The sequence below is a fragment of the Malaya genurostris genome, chromosome 2, assembly GCF_030247185.1.
Source record: "Malaya genurostris strain Urasoe2022 chromosome 2, Malgen_1.1, whole genome shotgun sequence".
Taxonomy (NCBI): Eukaryota; Metazoa; Arthropoda; class Insecta; order Diptera; family Culicidae; genus Malaya; species Malaya genurostris.
Genome location: NC_080571.1, coordinates 324,823,977 through 324,845,848, shown reverse-complemented (window position 1 = coordinate 324,845,848; position 21,872 = coordinate 324,823,977). Strand labels below are relative to the sequence as shown.

The following is a 21,872-nucleotide window of genomic DNA, read 5'->3' as shown; positions in this document are numbered from 1 at the left end:
TGTGTTACCACTTTGTTTACTGCATTCCAAGTGCCTTCTTCACGACACATTTCCTCAGATATATTATCCACCCTTAGAGCAGGCATTTCTCTACGTACTTCCGCAAACCGGGGACAATCGAATATCACATGTTCTGGTGTTTCTTCAACATACTCACACTCCGGACAAAATGGAGACGCGGCGTGACCACACCGATGCAGATACTTCCGGAAACAACCATGGCCAGATAGAAACTGCGTTAGGTAGAAGTTTACCTCTCCGTGTTGTCTATTCATCCACGGCGACAGATGTGGAATGAGCCGGTGAGTCCATCTACCTTTCTCCGTACTGTCCCACTCCTGCTGCCACTTCGCCATCGAATCGATTCGAACCATCGTTCGCACGTTTCTGGTGGTTCTACGCTGATAACACTCGATATCCTCCGCCAGGGTAATGCAGATTGGGATCATTCCAGCGATAACGCTTGCTGCTTCCGACGATATTGTCCTGTAGGCGCTCGTGACTCGTATGACCATAAGCCGGAATGCTCTGTTGAGCTTTTCACGGTTCCTCTTCGTTTTCAATGCTGTTCCCCAGGCAGGAGCACCATACCGTAGTATTGACGAAGATACACTGGCTAACAGACGTCTTGTGCTGCTTTTCGGGCCACCGACATTTGGCATGATCCTCGTTATTGCATTTATCGCCTTCGCGGACTTCTCGCAGGCATAGTCGACATGGCAGTTAAAGTTCAACCGGTTGTCGATCATCACTCCGAGAAGTTTCAGAGCTCGCTTAGTTGAAATCGCATGTCCCCCTACATCTATCTCGATACGCTGGATCGACTTGCAGTTGCTCACCAACAACACTTCCGTTTTGTCGTGAGCTATTTGTAACTTGACTCCGTTCATCCAGCCCTCAATCGTGCTTATCGTCTCTGTCACCGAGGCCTCTACTTCTTCCAGAGACTCGCCCATCACCGTTAACGATATGTCGTCCGCGAAGCCCACGATTTTCACTTTCCTGGGAAGTTTCTGTGTCAAGACCCCATTGTACATAGCGTTCCAGAGAGTCGGACCGAGAATGGATCCCTGAGGGACGCCCGCCGTCACTCGCACTGACCTCTGTCCTTCGTTCGTATCGTACACCAGGATTCTATTGTGGAAATAGCTCTTTAGGATTCGGCAAACATAATCTGGGACCCGCATTCGGTGTAGTGCTGTGGCGATGGCCTCCCAGCTGGCACTGTTGAAAGCATTCTTCACGTCCACTGTAACCACGGCGCAGTATCGGTCACCTCTTCGCTTCTGTTTGGACGCCTTCTCAGCGCTCTCAAGCACTGTCCGGATTGCATCAATCGTCGACACTCCTTGACGGAAACCGAACTGCATGTTCGACAATCCTCGTTCGCCTTCTGTGCATTTCATCAACCTGTTGAGAATAATTCTTTCCAGGAGTTTCCCAAGTGTGTCCAGCAGGCAAATAGGCCTATACGAGGCAGGATTACCCGGTGGTTTACCTGGCTTCGGCAGCAACACCAGCTTCTGGATCTTCCACATGTCTGGGAAGTTGCCTTCATTCAAGCACTCCTGTAACACAGTTCGGAACATGTCTGGATACGCCAGAACCGCGGTTTTCAACGCCACGTTTGGTATCCCATCCGGGCCTGGAGCTTTCTTGGCTTTCAGTCGTTTTGCGGCTTGTGTAAGCTCTTCGTTAGAAATTTGCCGATCAACAGAGTCGGCTTCTTCTTCGCCATACGGTGTTGGTGGCCAAGTAGTCGGGTCGTGCTTCGGGAAGAGACACTCCACGATCTCTTTCAACTTGTTCGGGCACATCTCAGCTACGGTGGACGGACCCTTAATTTTCGCCACCACAACTCGATATGCGTCCCCCCAGGGATTGGCGTCTGCTTCTCGACACAGTCTCTTGTAGCAATTTGATTTGCTACGCTTAATCTCCCGTTTGAAAGCGGACCTGGCTTCCCGAAAAGCGGACTTGCGTTCCTCTATTTCTGTTTCTGTCCTTGCTCTCTGGGCCCGCCTCCTGGCTCTGAGGCAAGCAGCTCGTAACGTACTGAGCGTCTCGTTCCACCAGTAAGCTGGGCGGCGGCTATTCGTTGGCTCCGATTTTCGCAGCATTGTGGTGTCGCAAGCCATCATCATTCTTCTTTTCAGTTCGGTCGCATCGATATTATCGACGCCGCCGTCCGGTCGAAGTGCCTCAATAAAGAGGTCCTTGTTAAAGGTTTTCGTCTTTCACTTTCGCCCATCGGTAATGCTTCTCCGTGTCGCCACTGGGATTCGTTGGCCGATGCGATAGTGTATCGCTTGGTGATCGCTATGAGTGTATTCCTCGCTCACTTTCCAATTCATGTTTGCTGCCAGATTAGGACTGCAGAACGTGACGTCGATGATCGACTCTCTACCGTCTTTCCGAAATGTACTAACGGAGCCTTCATTACACAATCGTACTTCTAACTTTGCTAAAGCTTCCTGCAGGATGTATCCTCTTGCATTGGTTACTCTGCTGCCCCATTCCACCGCCCAGGCATTGAAGTCTCCTCCTATGACTACTGGTTTTCGTCCGATTAGCTTATTGGTCAATTGTTCCAGCACCTGGCTAAACTGCTCCACTGTCCACCTCGGAGGGGTATAGCAACTGCATACAAAGACGCCGTTAATCTTAGCAATCACGAAGCCTTCACTTGCGCTCTCGACCACTTCCTGTATAGGGAATCTTCCCATGACGTGTATCGCGGCCATTCCTGTTCTATCTGACACCCAGTTGCCGTTATCAGGTTGCACTGTGTCTTAAGTGCACCGCTTAGCTCCTCTGCTGAGGTGACCTCATCTAGGTCCTTGCATATAATCATCGTTTCCGGGCATAAAGCTTTCACTTCCGCTCCTTCACCCAATGATTTACCCAAGAGCTCCTTCATGGTCGACCGTAGGGTCCTTTTTCAACTCGAAAAGCATTTCTCCTTTTTGCGTGCGCCTTGCTCTCACCACGTTCTCACCGAGATTCTTCAGCTTCGGGTCCTCTCTGACCTTCTTGAGGATTGCTGCGTACGTCATAGTCTCGTTAGCCTTGACGAGAACTGCGTCCCCTTTTGGTGTCCTTTGACGAGGCACAAACTTTTCTTTCCCCTTCTGCTCCAATTTTCTCCGCTCCTTTCGCTTTTGCTGACTCTTTTTTCTCTCTGTTTTCCGGCCACCAACAGTATTCCATCCTTCCTTTTGCTCAGCCACCTCCTCAGAGGAGTCCTCGTCTAGGCGTATAGGTCTCTTGGAACCGCCTGGTCTCTCGTCTCCTGGAGATGTTCTTGGCCTCTTTGGAGTAATGGAAACAGAGACATTATCCACCCCAGCAACCCCCTCTTTCCCTTGTTTCGTTGAGCTCACCGGAGCTGCACTGGTGCCTCCCTGCTTCAGAGAACTCGTGATAGCGGTAACTTTAGCGGATGTTAATGTAAGTTCCGCTGTGTTTGCTCGTTCTACTATCGTTTCGTACTCTTTGACGGCCGATACTACCGCCTTCCGAATTCTGTGGACCATCTCTTTAATTTCTTTGTGGATGTTGTTCCTTGCGTCCACGAAACTATGGAGCTCGTCCACTAAACTTTTCGCTTCTAGTACTCTCGGCTTCTGCATTGTTTTGTTCAACACATTCTGCTTTGGCTGGTGCATCTGTTGCTGCTGCTGTTGCGGCTGCTGCTGTTGCGGCTGCTGCTGTGACTGCTGCTGCAACTTCTGTTGCTCCTTATCACGAGACTGGTGCCCATGTTGGTTTTGCAGGGGCGGAGATCTCGATAAACCGCCTTTGGCGAACGGATTCATCGTTCCAACTTCCTTTTGATTAGTGCTCTCTTCCATTTTCCAGGGTCCCCCCTTCGGACCGCTATCTCCACCCGAAGTAACTAGTTGCCTTCTGTGATCCCATGGTTATCTATGCAAGCAGTGAGGCCATGCTAGGGTTGACACGGCCCCTCATGAGAACCGTGTTCAGAGCCGGATCGGCGTAAGTCGGGAATATTACATCCGAGCCTAGTACTCATCAAGTTGATGTACGGGTATCGAACGTATCCGAAGGCCTGCCACGGTTTTACCGGGACGGAGGCAGCCGTACTGTTATCCTACTCGCCATTTCATGTCGATATCACCCTTCCTTACTGAGGGAGCAGAACAGCACGACTGTCAGCCCAAAGTCGTCATATCCTATCCATAAACCAAAAAATCCTGTCCGTTATGTTCGCCGTGACCAGTATACCATAATCAGGATTTCACTGATATTAATCCTGATGTGCCGATAGGCACTCCCGCAGGGCTTGTGTACTTTAAGCGGCACACGGTCGCTTAGGAAGGGCTTGCCTGCGGATACATGCAGCTTTTTATAGAAGTTCAACAGAGCCCACTGCCAAACTCCACCACATCCTAGACAAGCCCCACAACTCACAGTTGCCGAGGGAGGGGTCGTCAAGCCCTTGGACAAAGTCCCTGCTGTGTGTGTGTGTGTGTGTGTGTGTGTGTGTGTGTGTGTGTGTGTGTGTGTGTGTGTGTGTGTGTGTGTGTGTGTGTGTGTGTGTGTGTTTGTGTGTGTGTGTTTATGTGTCAAATAATCTCACTAAGTTTTCTTGGAGATGGCTGAACCGATTTTGACAAACTTAGATTCAAATGAAAGGTCCCATACGGAATTCCTGAATTTCATCCGGATCCGATTCTCGGTTCCGGAGTTATAGGGTAAAGTGTGTTAAATATTGTACACCGTCACTTAAACCGGCGGAACAAAAAACGTAACAAATTTTCTAAACTGATCTCAAAACTACAGAAATCGAAAGTCATTATCAGTGGGCAACTAAACAAACCGATTCCGGCTATCCTGGTTCCCGGTATCCGGTTCCGGAAGTACCGGAAATAGTGGTCATATATACCAAAATAGATCTCACTCACTTTTCTCAGCGATTTGACCGATTTTCACAAACTTAGATTCAAATGAATGGTCTCACGGTCTCATACGGAATTCCTGAATTTCATCCGGATCCGGCTTCCGGTTCCGAAGTTATAGGGTAAAGTGTGTTCTATATTGAACACCGTCACTTAAACCGGCGAAACAAAAAACGTAAAAAAATTAATAAACTGGGCTCAAAACCCTTATTCCCAATCTTAGGCTGAAATGAAAGGTCTTATGGTCATACCAAAAATTACTGCATATTTTCGGATACAACAAACATTTGAATGGTTATTAAAAGTGCGATGGCAAAATTGAATAAAAACTTCAAAATTTGAAAAATAACTAGTAGAGTTTGTACATCATGTTAGTTGGTGGCCGTACGAGCCGACTTCGCTCATACCGGTTCTCGGGTTCCGGTGCCGGAAGTGCATATAATAGTGAAGAAGAATAACCTACGCGAGCAAAGTATTGTTTCATTCTGTATGTTATACTAGTTCATGCACAAGCAATCCCTTGGTTTTTTTCAAAAATCGAAGAGAAACATTTTGAATAGAATAACACAATATTATACATGAGAAAGGCATCATTACACCACTCGGTGGATTAAAACAGTTTTTTTTCGTAATGGCAAGATGCCAAATCCAACCAAAACTGAATGGAACAATTGTGTTACTTGAGGAAAGGTAACAGTTCCGTGCTTCTAGGCACTTATGCACATAAATTCTCTGGTTGATGGTTTCGATCTCGTTATACATGTCGCACTTCGTTCCACGAGCTATTTCTTTGCGAATTTCGGTAGTTTTCGAAATTGAAAAGTGTCATGTAGTTGTCATATAATATTCCTACCACGGGGCTGCTTAAGTTATATCTTGACGTAGGGCTCATCATCCTGTACCATGCGGTTAAACTTCGTAAGCATCTTCATGAACAGAATTATATTATTGGTCATGCGAATAGTTCGGATTTTCGTAATGCACGAGCAAAATTTTGATACGTTGTTCCTCTTGTTTCGATATCATTCAAAATGTCTAAATCAAACAGTAGACATGATCCTATACACATCACATAGTTGTTTTTAATTGTGCGATGAAAAAAATGCCGACGGATCAAAGAGATGTTCTAAGAAATGTAAATAATGACGATTACCCCTTTGTTGTTCAAGCGTAGGTCGCACTCAATGCGAAACAGCTTGCAAAAAGACTGAAAACGGAAATTTCCGAAAGTATTATTACAGAGATGGAATTCTATCCCGTAAATTTTTCTATCCCGTGAAATCTTTTTTTCGGTCTGTTTTTGCGTTCGGTACTAATAAAAAATTGAATCTGAAAATATGTCCTTTTTCTTAACAACATTTTAGGCTAGAAAACGAGAACATTCCTCGAAATTGTATAGAAGACATGAGCAAAAAGATATGTTTTCGGTCCCGGAAACAACAAGTTTTTCGCCTCTTAATCATCAATTTTGTTAATAAAAAGAAAAAAATAGTTAGATTTACTATCAAGTAAAATAAAATAATATGAACATCTTTTTTTGTTTGGTCTGAGTTTTCCAAAAATCTGATTTAGCAAGAGCACACAAAAAAATTTTAAGAGTAAATTCAGCAGCTATAAGTTTTATGTGGAAGATCTATAATAGAACTGAAACTGGAACAAACCTATCCCCAGCAATCCGTTCTAGTTTAATTTATTCGAAAAGTTCTTCTGTCATACGATTCCGTTCTATATTTTCTATATTTGAAACACGAAAAATACACTACTGGGTCTGAAAAGTTTTTCTTGTTATAAAATCCAGATTTAAATTTTAAAACTGACATAAATTATGCACCTAGAACTAGTACACTACTGAATATGCCCTAATGATTTAAAAATCCATTCACCTGATAAGAAAAGACCAAAAATCTTAAACGAAAAAACCATCACCCACCATCGACTGCAAAATCAGTTCGATTCGGCAAGGAGGCGACGCTCTGTGTTTGGTAGAATCAGAAAGGTGTGATGTATCATGAGCTTATAAACCCTGGTAAAACTCTTAATACTAATCGTTATAGACAATAAATAATCAATATGAACAATAAATAATCAAAATGAAAATCGAGCAAAATGGGCCAGAAGACATAGCAAAGTAATTTGGCACACGACAATGCATCTGCACATAAAGCAAAACCGGCTCAGGATACGATCAAAGCACTTGACGGGGAGCTGCTACCCCACCCGCTGTATTCATCAGACTTGGACTCTTCCGACTATTATTTGTTTTCATCGATGGGCCACACATTGGTCGAGAAGCACTTCGATTGCTACGAAGAAGTCAAAAATTGTGTTTGATTGGTTTGCTTCAAAAGACGAACTATTGGTGTTTTCGATGGAAACACAAAAGCCACCATAAATTGCCAGAAAGGTGGTCAAGATGTGTAGAAAGCAATGCTCAATACTTGGAATATATTTTTTTAAATTTTCTCATTCAAAATGAGTGTTTCATTTTAACAACAAAAACTGGAAAAGTGACTCGGGAAGTTGACGAACAGAGTGTCCAAAAGATGATGCATAGTATTTCAAGAAAAGTTAGTCGTTAGTTTTTGAGTTTGGCAGTTTGCTTATTTAGTCTCTCAAAATACATGATTATCATATAGGGCTTAAAATGTTGACGATTTGCTCCTAACGAACCATTTCAAGCGTATAATACAAATTCGGATTGTTTATTCAACTTTTCAAAAGTATATGTGCAAAATGTAAAACGGTTTGTAGTACTAATTTTTGAAAAAAAGCAATAACTAAATATAAGTTGTTGATATCAAGAAATATCAAACGCAGTAAAATAGTTTTCGATTTGCCTCTACACCCACAAACAAACCGATTGACCTGTCAATTGATTAAACTGAGTTACATCCAAAAAAAGAGCAAGCTATCTGTTGCATTATCGTTATGAAAAAATGCCTATCGTGTTTCATTTGAAATAACCATTCGAGAAAACTCACCTGTCCCAGCATCAACCGGTAAAGATTTCTTGCACAATCGAGTACAACCCAGCTAGCGAACGTCGAGATTTTTGCAATGATCATTCCCAACTTTGGAATGCTGGAATGTCGGTGGTGGTGATAGTCGAGCACGATCGATTTTTTACCTATTCCTGGCGTTAGGTTGTGCCATGCACGCGAAACCAAACGGATCGACGGTGCTGCTAAGCTACATACACCCACCATGCCACCTCCTTACGTTACAGTGCCGAACATACGGCATGATACAACAATTTTATGCTTTTTTGTTCTGCGCTGAAACTGTAGAGCTGTAGATGTCGATGACAAAAAGTGAGTTACTGATTTAATTGCTCATTTTTCCGCCGGCTCGAATCGCGATCGCTACGGTACATTTGATGGTGGAATAAATTCAAAATTGAACTATCACCACCTGCAGTTTTTGTGGGTAGGTATGCTCGTACGCTCACAACAACACTACCACGAAGTGACTGACGGCCAATTATGAATGTCTCGACAATCGTGCACGTTAGTTTCGGTTTTAGAATGTCACTTTTCGCGAATTTGATTGCATTGGATTGGGGTTGATTTTTTTTTCGTTCAAGTTGCGGTTCCACAAACCAAAGCAACCGCCTCTCTGGAAAGTATTCGTCAGAAGACTTTCGACACCTGCGCTGCAAAAAAAAACGACTTGTGACGTGATCGCATCAGACGAATGTCAAATGCAAATTTGATCTTCCAGTCTACCCTGACGAGACACTAGATGTACAAAGCTGCCGACTGTTTTGCTGGTCGGACGCCCACCAGCAGTACCGTGGGGCAGGATTTGTGAAATTTTGTCATTGCTAGTGCGTTTTCTCTTTCTCTCTTTTTCATTGAAGCTTGAAATAATATCTCTGGATTAAATGATGGAATGGATTGAATCTCATCGAATCCTGTTGTTATTGTTCGAACTTTCTATTCTGTATGTATTAGTTTTGTGGTTACTACATAGTCATATTCCCCTGGATGTGTTATAGTCAAATGAGTAGGCGTAATTTAGTACAATTAATTGAAGTTCATTGACTCCACCTATTATTAGATACCAGTTGTCAGATGGCGTGAAATAATTCAATCCCCACCTGTGTAAAAGGTTCAAGTGGATTTCGTGAACAACGTATTGTTGTTGCAACCAGTGAACATTCATTCTTTAAATTTTGAACTAGAAATGATGGTTTTCACAGAAAATCTCAGAAAATGACCGAAAAAATCTCGTTTTGAACGAAAGCACGAAGCGATTCCAAATAAAACTTATCTGCGCAGGAGGATAGGTTATCCCTCGCCTGGTCAATATCCTACGCAGTTTGAGCTTAGACTATGGCAATCCCCGTATAAATGATCAAGCTGTCAGCGCAGTACTGCGTGACACCCATCGGTCATTGAAAAATTGAACTGTTCCAACACTGGTTGTTCGATTTGCATGAGTGAAAAGTGTTGTTTTCCGAATCGAGCTGCCATCGGTATTCCATAAGAAAATCGAGCGAGTTGATTGAGAAAATGATCGAAAATTTTCCACATACAATCGGTTTCGAAAATTGCTTACCCGATTGATGGGAATGGAAACCGATTATTTCTGGTGAAGTGACTGATTAGCATGTGGTTTCACTTGGTTTAACTTGGGTGCTGTGTTCGAATATGAGAGAGTAAAAATAAAGCTGGTGTCAATTTCGCATCTCCCGTGATGACATTCGGCTGTTCTGGTGAACACCAATGGGATTCAGAAAAAAAACAAGTAAGAGATACAGAATTTTCAGTCATTGATTGAGTGGGTGTACACTCGTACTAACATCGATTGCTCTTAGATTTTGACACGATGTCAACTTCTGCGTTGAAGTTGATTGACTGCTATATTTTAAGTTCTAGTGCGTCCTTTCATTAGCTAACAGCAAAAGTGAACAGTTATCATGTAGAAGATGTTGGATTCATAAACTTTCGTGTGTTGATGTTTATTTGTCACAGTTCTTAAGTTAATAAGCGTACAATCAATGGAAGACTTTTTCCTTCTTATCTTATACACCCACTAGAACCTCGTCAGACTATAAATAGACCGAGTAATGTAGGTACTTCTTTTCCTCTCTAGGTAGAGATCATCTTAGGAACCCAGTTTTACAAAGAAAACTCAACTAGTTCGTGCCACTAATATGCTGTGTAGCACAGGCAGCATCAAGTATGCTGTTGATTTACGTGCATAGGGCAATCAAATAAGGGCAAATGCAATAGAATTGTATCATATATCAAACCAACATCCGGACGTATGCTTGTACGTATCAGGGTATCCATATTCATAACAGATTGCTGTGCTAAAAATAGGTAACTCCAACTTTAAAACTCGTAGTATAGCGTAAATAGTATGCTATGTCTAATGAACTTGGCCCAGTGTTTCTGAAGAATCAATTTATGTCTACAATACAAAATGGAACCCAATTTGGAGTATTCTACAATACACAAAACGGTCGTACGGACGATGATGCCTGCTACCACCGCACTACAAGCAATGAGGTCGCTGACGGTTGGCCCAGACACTGGTTTAATACAGCCGTCAGCTCTTATAATGAGATCATTGTGTTCCTTTTTCCGAGTGGTAGAACAGATTGAGTAGAAGAAAAAGAGTTCGTTTATATACGCAGCATGGATCACGGTTCATGCTGGGTTTGTTTGTGTTCACTCGATAATGAGTTTTGTGCTGGCATCACAGTTATACACGTAACTATTTGATTTAATGTATCATTTGTCACACACGAAAATAATGCGGCAAGGTTATAAACTACAGCTGAGGAAAATAATACACAGATAAAAATATTTAGTCATTGTCTTCTATTCTGTTTAAAATGAATATGAGGCGTTCATTCACAGTAAATCTATTCGATTAGTTAAAAAATCAATGAATCTAAATTCAGTTTTTAACTGATGACTTTAAATCAATTGATCATTTCAAGTATCGTTTGATGACATTAACGGCTGATGCAAACTCTGTTTTTTTTCTATTCCTGTATGATGTGAACCTTATTATGCATTGTATGTCTTGACCCTACAACCCAACGAAAAACCATTTATTTCGACATACTTCGTACAGGACAATTGTAGGAGTCGCGTTCTCAGTCGAGTTTATAACAAAAGCCCATGCAACAGACTGTGCTGAATTTGAACAATTGAACCGCATTACAATTGTTAAATGACAAACAAAAAGCACCGACACTATAGTGACTTGAAACCTGCTCTAGGGGAAGTGGGATGTTTTACAATTTGTTTTTTAAATATTACCTTTTCCTTTTTTCTACGGTTCGTCTTTGGCACATCAGTGCATAGCCATTGAGATTGAACTGATAGTGCTCTGCATCAAAATTTGGTCAAAACTTCATAAAGTCTTTTTGTGTGCTTTCATGAATGGTATAATTCCTTTTTTAAAGCACTTTGCTTTATGGAGCCTTCTGTTACGAAAGCTTGAGTTTTTTTGTTCGCATCTTCAGATCGTTTGCAAATCAGAAACTTTCTAGCGAACTCATCAGCAGAGAACCTATTCTTAATCCACCTAGTGGTGTGATAATGCCTTTCTCTCGTCAACGACACAGTCCCATTAAAACATTTTTTGACTTTTTTATTAGGATAACTTCTGACAATAATGTGGGTTCAGTTTTGATATCAACTCATTCAGATTGACTCGGGTTGTTCACAAAAGCATTCTACGTCAGATATTCGGAAACATTTCTTAATTTCACGTCACATATTCGGCAACACTTCTCAAACCAAGTGTGTACATTTGAACGTGATCATAGGTCACTCTCTGAATCAATTATGCGGATGGGGAAAAAATGATTTGTCGTTTATGTCACTTGAAACATTAATTGACCGAAACAGTCAGCCATATGATCTTCGAACTCGACCCACAATCCAATTCTGGTTTCGAACGAGCCTGAAGTTATTGAAATTGGGTCATATGGATGAATTGAGCGGTAATTAGATGGGTCGCTTACCTCACTTCTACTATTACATTAACGGAACCGTAAGTTAAAGCCATATTATCTTCGAACATGATACACGATTTGTCGATTACGTCACATTTACCATTACATTTTCATTATCTCCGGAACCAGAAGTGACCGCAGTTTGATAAGTGAACTAGATAAAAAATCCAATAAAAGCTTTCAAACGAGCTTAAGTTTATTAAAATCGATTGAAAAAATTGAGCGGTAAAAAAGCAACGCGTTTTTGTCGGTTGCGTCACTTATACTATATATATCCGGAACCAGGAATCACAGCCATTTGATATCCAAAATTGATCAATGGACCAATAGTATCTTTCAAACGAGCTTGAGTTTGTTGAAACTTGTTCAGTAAGCTATGAGAGAATAGAGCGGTAAGAAATAAAATGAGTTTCGTCGGTTGCGACACTTATACCATTATATCTCCAAAGCTCGAAGTGACAGTCATTTGATCTTCGAATGTTTGCTCAATGACCCAATAGTAGCTTTCAAACCAGCAAGTTTCTGAGAAAACAGAGGACTAAGAAACAAAGTACGTTTTGTCGGTTACGACACTTATACCATTATATAGCAGGAACCAGAAGCGATAGCCATTCGATCTTCGAACTTGATCAATGGCTCAATAGCAGCTTTCAAACGAGCCTAACTAAGCTATGAGAGAATAAAGCGGTAAGAAATAAAATGAGTTTCGTCGGTTGCGACACTTATACCACTATATCTCCAAAGCTCGAAGTGACAGTCATTTGATCTTCGAATGTTTGCTCAATGACCCATTAGTAGCTTTCAAACCTGCAAGTTTCTGAGAAAACTGAGGACTAAGAAACAAAGTACGTTTTGTCGGTTACGACACTTATACCATTATATAGCAGGAAACAGAAGCGAAAGCCATTCGATCTTCGAACTTGATCAATGGCTCAATAGCAGCTTTCAAACGAGCCTAACTTTGTTGAAATCGGTTTCGCCATCTGTAAGTAAATTGAGTGGTAAAAATGTAACACGTTTTATCGGTTGCGACACTTATACCATTATATCTCCAGAACTCGAAGGGAAATTTTGATCTTCGAATTTGATCAATGGCTCAATGGTAGCTGTACAAACAAGCTAAATTTTGTTGAAATCGGTTCAGCCATCTCAGAGAGTAAGAAAATCGTTTAAAGTTACACACATTTACACACACACATACATATTCCGATTTTTTCGAGTTGATTCGAATCTTGTATAACACTATGGGTCTCCTAGGCTCCGTTCGAAAGTCGGGTTTCCAGCTATTCTGTTACCTATAGAGAAAGGCAAATAGGAAAAACAAGTTTATACAGGGTCCGGCACTCGAAGTGTAACCAATTAAAAAGGCCATAAATTCAGTTTGGAAAATTACTTTTACTTAATTCAAAGTACAAAATGTGTAAAAATAATACAAAATTCAGAATCAATTCACTTTTGCTCGATATGACCACCTTTTGCCTTGACTTGATGACTTGAGAGAGCGAAGGAGTTGCTTCGTTTGGCCGAAAGCGGTCAATTTCCGAACATTGTATTTTCTGACGAGAAATTTTTTCCAATTGAGCAATTCGTAAACTCTCAAAACGATAGGGTTTACTTGACCGACCGTTCATACGAGAATTTGAGTCATCGATTGGCCACCAGGAGGCAGCACCCGCAACAGATAATGGTTTGGGCCGCTGTAACCGCAGATGGGCGCTCTCCAATCGTTTTCATCGACCCTGGCGTCAAAGTAAATGCGACATATTATCATGAAAGTATTCTAGAGGTTGCTTTGAAGCCGTGGGCAGTAGAGATGGTCGGGTATCGGGTATTTTACCCGAAACCCGACCCGTACCCGTACCCGACGGGTTTTTGGTCGGGTACGGGTAAAATTTTTTATTTTCAATCGGGTACGGGTCGGGTACGGGTAAAAAATTTTACTGCTCACTCGGGTACGGGTCGGGTACGGGTAAAAAAATTTACCGCTCACTCGGGTACGGGTCGGGTACGGGTAAATTTTTTTTTCGGATCGATTACCCGACCATTTGTACTTCACATAAATATGTTTATACGTTGACGAGATTTTTTCATTGCAAAACAGTTCTTCCGAAAAATAATCAATTTGATTCAAGGGGTTTTGACATTCGCGCCTAGGACCAGACCTGTCAACTGGCATCTTTTTCCAGAAAAATTCATTTTTTGCTTCATGAAAAGTTATGTGAATATTTCCCGCCCTACTTTGTTTATAACATATTTAATAAGACACACTGCCTTAGCTCATGATGTTGCGGTCGGAATCTACTTTTCACGTAGGTTTTAATGGACTGCCATTTTAAAGCTGTTTAATGCACAATCCATTAAAAATATTTGATTTATATACTGCCCATACTCGCATATCAGTCTCATATCGATTTTCGCCAATTTTGAGTTAGCTTGAGGAATGGAGTCTTTCCTCAATATACTCTCAGAAATTGCAATGAGTTGAGAGTTTGTTCAGTAAAATATAAAAAAATATCAACTCATTTCTGTGTCCCATATGCTAAGTACCCGCATATCAGTCCCATTCAGTGCAAAATTTCAATAATTTCATTTGTTGCAATATTGGAACACCAAAGGTGTATTACCGATATTTCATGTAATAATACCAAGATTTAGCATTAGGGAGCAAAGCAAAGTCTTGGCATTACATTCCTTTCGTGGAATTTGGCCTTTCTGTTTCAACAGACTTCGCAGCCGATTCTTAGCGTACAGAATCATTGCATGGCTAGTACTATGAATGACACTAAGAATCCTTCCAGGTCGGGGCTCGAACATACGACAGCTGGCTTGTAAGACCAGCGTCCTATGCATTGAACCGCCAACCCGGAACCAGCAATAGGGTGCACAATAAATAAAAAAAATTCGGAAATAAACTTTTGATCGTCTTTTTCTCAACATGCCGATTTCCCATATGGGACTGATATGCAAGTATGGGCAGTATATAAAATGTAGTGTAGTACTCATATCAGGCTCGTATCCAGGATTTCATTTCGGGAGGGGCCCAAAGATTAAAAAATAATGTTACTGAAGATTGCTCATGTACCTAATTCTCGGTGTACCTTTTACGGCTGTTTTTAACATACTTACACTTTTAACTATTCCACTGGAACTGATATTGTATTACATTTCATTACCTTTACTGTCTTGTTATTTCTGTAACACATGTCTGAGACATTCTAAATAATTATATGTTTTTGATTTCGGGAGGGGCCAGGGCCCCTCGGCCCCCCCCCCCCCCCCCCCCCTCTGGGTACGTGACTGACTCATATCACATTCAGATACCAGAAAACTGTTATTTTAAATATTGATTTTCAAAATTTTCCTAAAAATCATTGGGATTCTTACCATAGAAGTTCTTATTATTCTGCACTTCTGGGTGGTGTCACCTCACTTTAAATGTCACCGATTGATGGCACAGCAAGTTGGGCTATATTGCTAGTTAATTTTCGTTTCTTTTCACTGGACTACAAGTGAAAATCTCGATGCGTGACAACGTGGAGTCGCAAAAGTAAAGGCGAAAATCTTTTCTCGTGAAATACTCAAATTTTCACCGTGTTCATTCGTTGAGGTTCCACCGGTTCAATGGCTGTAAAAACCACCAGCTACTGATAACATCGTGGATGTGGGTTTGTGAGGCTTATAAAACGGGCATAGTTGACAGATTAATTTAAATCAAAATCATAATTCATTTTGCTTTGTAGTAAAAAATTGTAGCCAAAAAAATTTCCTTCGAATGTTCAAACTACTTACACTTGAAGGACTCACTGTTCACCATGTTCAAAATTGAATTTTTCACACCGGGAATACACGTACGTTGTTTGATTCTTTGGTCAATTCACGTAAACGAACTGATAACACACTATTTATTTTAGGGGATGTTCGCATAACATTCATTTTCATCACGTATTATATTCAATTTGACATTTGGAACTATTTTACGTGATTTTTCCAGTGATTCGAATGTGAATTTTTATTTGTGTGTCAAGATAATGAGCACGCTTACTTATAGTTCTAAAGAATTGGATCAAAAGTCGCACTGTTTCGTAAAAACCATACCTACCCAAAATTGAGTACAACGGGTATTACGACATATTGGGTAAATATGCTTCTCGAAAAATTTGAGTAGATATTACTCGCTTTTGTTGATATTTGTAAATGAAAATAAAGTACCAAAGACATTGGAAATCTACAGGGTCCGCCATCTAACATTTATTTTTGAACTAGCGGTTATTTCGACATTGGTAACCTAAATGTCACTTCTGATTTGACAGAAACTTAGTTGTATCCTTCCGCTGAACGAAAATGGTTGTGTATACGCTTGAGGACCGCGTGAAAATAGTGCAGTCTTACTTCCAAAATTATGGTAATGTTGCGGAATATGTGCAAAAAATCATCTTCTCGGATGAGGCACATTTTCATCTCGGCGGGTATGTTAATAAGCAAAATTTTCGCATCTGGTGACGGAAAACCCGCACGTCATCATGGAGAAGCCAATCTCAGAGAGTGACGGTTTGGTGCGGATTTTTGTCTGGCGGCATCATTGGGCCTTTTTTCTTAGAAAATGAGGCAGGAGCCGCCGCCACGGTCAATGACGAGCGGTACCGCGTCATCATTAGCGATTGGTTCTTCCCGTTACTTGAAGAGGAAGACTTGGACACCTTTTGATTCCAACAAGACGACGCCCCGTGCCACACAGCCAACGCTACGATCGATCATCTGTGCACAGTCTTCGAAAATCGAATTATCAGTCGAAATTCGGATGTCGTTTGGTCGCCTCGGAGCTGTGATTTGACACCGTTAGACTATTATCTTTGAGCGGCTGTCAAAGATAAGTGTTTTGTGGACAAGCCAGAGTCAAATCAAGCCTTGAAGGACAACATTCGTGCAGCCATAGCTGAAATAAAGCTGCATACAATCGAAAATGTATTAAAAAGCTGGACCGAGGCAGCCATTTGAATGAAATTATATTCCACAATTTCCCGGAAGGATTGTAATTTAATATGAAAAAATAAATTTTTAATTCGGATGAACCGTTTGTTTTTTTATGCATGTTTAAAAAAAAGTTACATTACATTATTCATGCTTCACAGTGTATTTATATGTTTAAAAATAAACAAGCATTTTAATGTATTTTTCTTACCAACTAGAGCCTGATACGGCTCGATATCTAAAACACTTTAATTTTTCCATACTGAATTTTGGTAAAATTTTTACTACTCATTCGGGTCGGGTACGGGTACAGGTAATTTTTAATCGGGTACGGGTCGGGTACGGGTAAAATTTTTTATTTTTTTTCGGGTACGGGTCGGGTACGGGTGATTTTTATTTATTATTGATCGGGTACGGGTCGGGTACGGGTAATTTTTTAAATTTTCAATCGGGTACGGGTCGGGTACGGGTAATTTTTTTTGCTGATCACTCGGGTACGGGTCGGGTTCGGGTATAAGAATTTCTATACCCGACCATCTCTAGTGGGCAGACAAACATTTCGGTGGCAGACCATGGACGTTTCAGCAGGACTCGGCACCGTCTCACAAAGCTCGAGTGAACCAAGAATGGCTGAAAAACAACGTTCCGAACTTCATCACGTCCACACAATGGCTCTCGAATTCACCAGATGCGAATCCAATGGATTTTTCTCTTTGGGCCATTTTGGAGAGCAAAGTCCGAACTAAAAGATACACCAGTCTCGAGGCGCTGAAAAAAGTTATTGTCCGCGAGTGGGCCAAAATACCTGCAAGTCACATTCGGCCAAACGAAGCAACTCCTTCGCTCTCTCAAGTCATCAAGTCAAGGCAAAAGGTGGTCATATCGAGCAAAAGTGAATTGATTCTGAATTTTGTATTATTTTTACACATTTTGTACTTTGAATTAAGTAAAAGTAATTTTCCAAACAGAATTTATGGCCTTTTTAATTGGTTACACTTTGAGTGCCGGACCCTGTATATGCGGGGATGGGCAAAGCGTGAGAGATAAGGTCATCCAAGATATCCATCCAGGTCATAAGATTTAGCCAATTTCAACGGTTTCGCAATTTTGAACATGATGACGTTGGTTTTGTAATTTCCCGGAATCAATCTCTTTTTACCTATTTTTATATATATAAAAAATAGGTATAGAATTCGCTCAAACTTTCGAAAATTTTTCCGAGGCCCGGAGGGCCGAATGACATATACCAATCGATTCAGCTCGACGAACTGAGCAAATGTCTGTGTGTGTGTCCGTATGTGTGTTGTCAACTAAGAGGTCGAGATCTCAGAGATGGCTGGACCGATTTTCATCAAACTAGTCGCAAATGAAAGGTCTCCCCGTCACCCAAAACGCTATTGAATGGTTTTGAGATCGGATGTTTACTTTTTGAGTTATACAAAGTTTTATGTCAAAATTTTCAGTTTTTTGACAGTATCTGTCACAATTGACCTTGAAAGCAGAATATGTTTTCAGACTTAGATTCCGCACGGTAATACCTATCCAACAAGCCATAGATTGTTAAAATCCGTCCATTTTTAACGGAGATATCGAAATTTTTCTGTAAGCGACTTTTCCCCCTATTCCAGCAGTAGGAGTTTTGAGCGCTGTATGACAAAGAAATGCTTGGGAGCAACGGAAAACACGATTTTTTATACTGTTACATACAATTGTTTCTAAGAACCAAAAGGATTGTGTACAGCATTCTTTTTCATGACATTTAGCCTCGGACCGATTTTGGCACGGCTCGTTTTTGGCAACATAATCGTTCGAATATGACATATATAAACCAGATGATGGCAGAATTTTTTTTAATTATTTTGTTTTAAACTACTTACAGCAATAAATGCTGGAACAACATAACATCCATATACCATTCGAATCAGTTCGTCGAGATCAGCAACTGCGTGTGTGACAAATAACTTCAATTAATTTTCTCGGAAAATTTCTTTTCTACAAATTCAGATTCATACGAAAAGTCGTATGCTCCCAAACAAAGTTCCTGCATTATGTTTGGTTCCGACCTCTGGTTTCGGAACTACAGGATGATATGTGAAACGAAATCAAAATTGTGTAACTCATTCTTCTCGTAGACGGCTGAACCGATCTAAGATTCAAATGAAGTCTAAGAATCATCTAAGATTCAAATGAAAAGTTTCAAAGTTCTATAAAACATCTTGCTTTTCAGTCAGATCCAACTTCCGGTTTCGGGGATTGTATAAAAATGTCTATTCCACATAATTTAATCAGGTTTATCGGGTTAGCAGATTTGGATAGTCGATAAAAAAATTAACTTTTTTCAGTTTTAGTGGTATTCAGTTGTCGATCAGAAGGCACCTAAAAATTTAATTCGTGCTATGATCTCTCAAAGATGTCTTAACTGATTTTCAAATATTTTGAAACAAATGTAAACTGTACAGCTACTCAGGTGAATTTATCTGACTTCGGCCATACCGCTTTTAGAATTCCGGTTCCAGTATAAAATCGTTTCTCAAAGCTCAATCGTTTTCTCAAAAAAAGCCTAATCAAATTTCAGAAACAAAAATTTTAATTAAAACAAACTTATATACAAAAATTAATTATTTTATCCAATTATGACTTCCGGTTCTCGAATTACATGATGATGAATTTTTAAAATTCAAACCGATATAGAAGATGACAATCCCGAAAAGCTTCAAAGTTGAATTCAAAACTGTTGTAATTTATTCGTCATATGGCCATACGAATCGGTTTGGTCATTAAAATAATGTCATGAAAACTTAAACACCGAAGAATATTCATGCAAAAAACACATGCGGATTGATAAAAATAGGTATCATCTCACTGCTAGGTGGATTAAACACGTTTTTCAACTTCCATACGTTCAATTTTACCTCTGAAAGAGAGCTTTTAAAGGAACTTATTGACAAAACGTCACGAACATCGGGGGTGCGCTTTTATAATATCAGTACATCCAGATATTCGAGTAAACCCAAATTCAATTTAATTTTTCACTAAATATACGGAGAAGCCGTTTTGTCATATTTTTTAATCATATGTGACAGCCACGAACCACGAACAAAGGGCCCCTCAATCATCGCAGGAGGGAAATGGAAGCTCCTCTCCCCTTAGAAAAGGGGTGACAACGATAACCAATACAAAAAAATGGTATCAATTAGCATATTCAGTATCCTAGGAATATTTTTTTTTCACACATAATCGCTACAAACACATTAAAAGATTTTTCTACCCACTGCATTTTTTGGGGTATTTGTTGGATTCAGGTTTAAGAATATGCATATATATGTTCGGGTTATTTTATCCTGAATCTGACGAGTTTTCTGTGTAAAATGTGTTGATGTATGATTTGCTATCCATCACATTACTGCTGTATATGCTAAAGTTCCCTGTGAACAGTTTCTTAGCGCCGATTTTGAGCGGATCTTGGTTCCGTTCATCGCGCTTCGTTATTCCTCTTGGGAGGATACTCTCTTCCATCCACTAGCGCTTAAGAACTGGTTGCTTCACTAATCGCACATTCGTCCATGGCTTCGTTGTTGCTGTCATTGTCTTCTCATAGCTTTACTGTATGTTACATTTGATGTTAGAGTCCGTGATGATGATTTTTTATTCCAGAAACACAGGGTATAGTTTTTGGTTTTTTAACGATTTCGAACTATTATAAGATATTATAAGAGGTGAAAGAATATGAAAATTATAGACTATGGTACAGAACTCACAAGCTAGGTATCGTATCGTATCATACCCAGGTAACCAGTAAACACTAATAAAATAGCCTTTTATGAGCACTAAAAGGCTTATAGCTCAATATCAGCAATTTGAAAGCTCATCTGTTGTAAATCAATTTGAATTCAGCTTTCAGAATGCACACCAGCCATAAATAAGTATTACCTATGAATAGCGGTATATTTTGCCAAAGTCGGCCTTAATTCAGTCTCGAGTGCGGTTGAAATGCCAATAAGCGATTATTTGCGGCATAAGTATGTGCTTATTGGTTACCGGGGTACTCTAAACTAAGTCAGTATGATTTTAGCACTGGTCAGGACTGCAATGTTCAAGGACGAACATTGATCGATAGAAAAGATCAAAAGTTCCAAGTGAAAAGAAGGTAACCGTAGTGATGAATAAAGTGAGGTAATATAGACAGAGTCAGTTGTTACAAACTTTCATACACTCTCCCCTATCACATCCCTATTCTAACTATAACGTATCAAATAGTTCAGCTTTATAGAGCGTTTCGTAAACAATTTGACATATGTTGCGGAAAACAAATGAGCACACAAAATTCTTCTTCGGATCAGTGGATTTTCCGGTCGTTCAACTCAATAGCACAGATGAAATGGCTTCAAAACATTGTTGCAAACAACGAGTAGCCTAGACACTGGCACTGGAACGAGTCGTGACCGCCTGAAGTTTGGTTGTCCGGTTATGATGTGAGGGAGGCGATTATTATTAGCCGAAATAAATTGCTTTTCTCACTCTCGTGTTATTTTGATATAAAAGGCACCGGCAAAGACGGATGGATACATGTGATATTGGTGAAACTAGTCGAAGATCACACCGGTTCAAAGGAGAGTAATGAAAATTCAATTCGAGCCTCTTTCAGTTTCGGTTTGATTTAAAATGTAAAACACGCACTAGTTTCTTTATTGGTATGAATCATAAAATGAACGATTATAATTTTCTCTGAACAACGCGCGTAAGAAATGCATAATTTAGTTAGAGCATGCAACTCATCGTCACTTTTTTACAATTCGTTGGTCTACAACGCCGATCACTTTCTCCAGTTTCCCATTGGTCTCTGACAATTTTTCGTACAAAATCGAATTTTGAAACTTCAACAATTGCACCTTCCTGTCCAGCGTATCAACCAGATTGAAGTCAATGCTTCCTCCATTACAGCATATATCGGTAACTTTGTGCTCGCAGTAATGATCCCGTTCTTTAACCTTGATTGTCACTTT

At 40.5% G+C, this 21,872-nt stretch overlaps 2 protein-coding genes across 7 annotated transcripts in view; one reads left to right on the top strand and one right to left on the bottom strand.

Moving 5' to 3' along the window:
• The window catches only part of LOC131431397 (uncharacterized), a 232,589-nt gene that overhangs the window by 112,071 nt on the left and 98,646 nt on the right, over positions 1 to 21,872 (top strand). The window lies entirely within an intron of this gene.
• LOC131431399 (decorin-like) overlaps positions 21,509 to 21,872 on the bottom strand; it is a 1,479-nt gene continuing 1,115 nt past the window's right edge. Inside the window, exon 2 of the mRNA XM_058597089.1 lies at positions 21,509 to 21,872. This exon is cut by the window's right edge and continues 976 nt beyond it. Coding sequence (XP_058453072.1) covers positions 21,648 to 21,872 — 225 coding nt within the window. The 3' untranslated portion in view covers positions 21,509 to 21,647.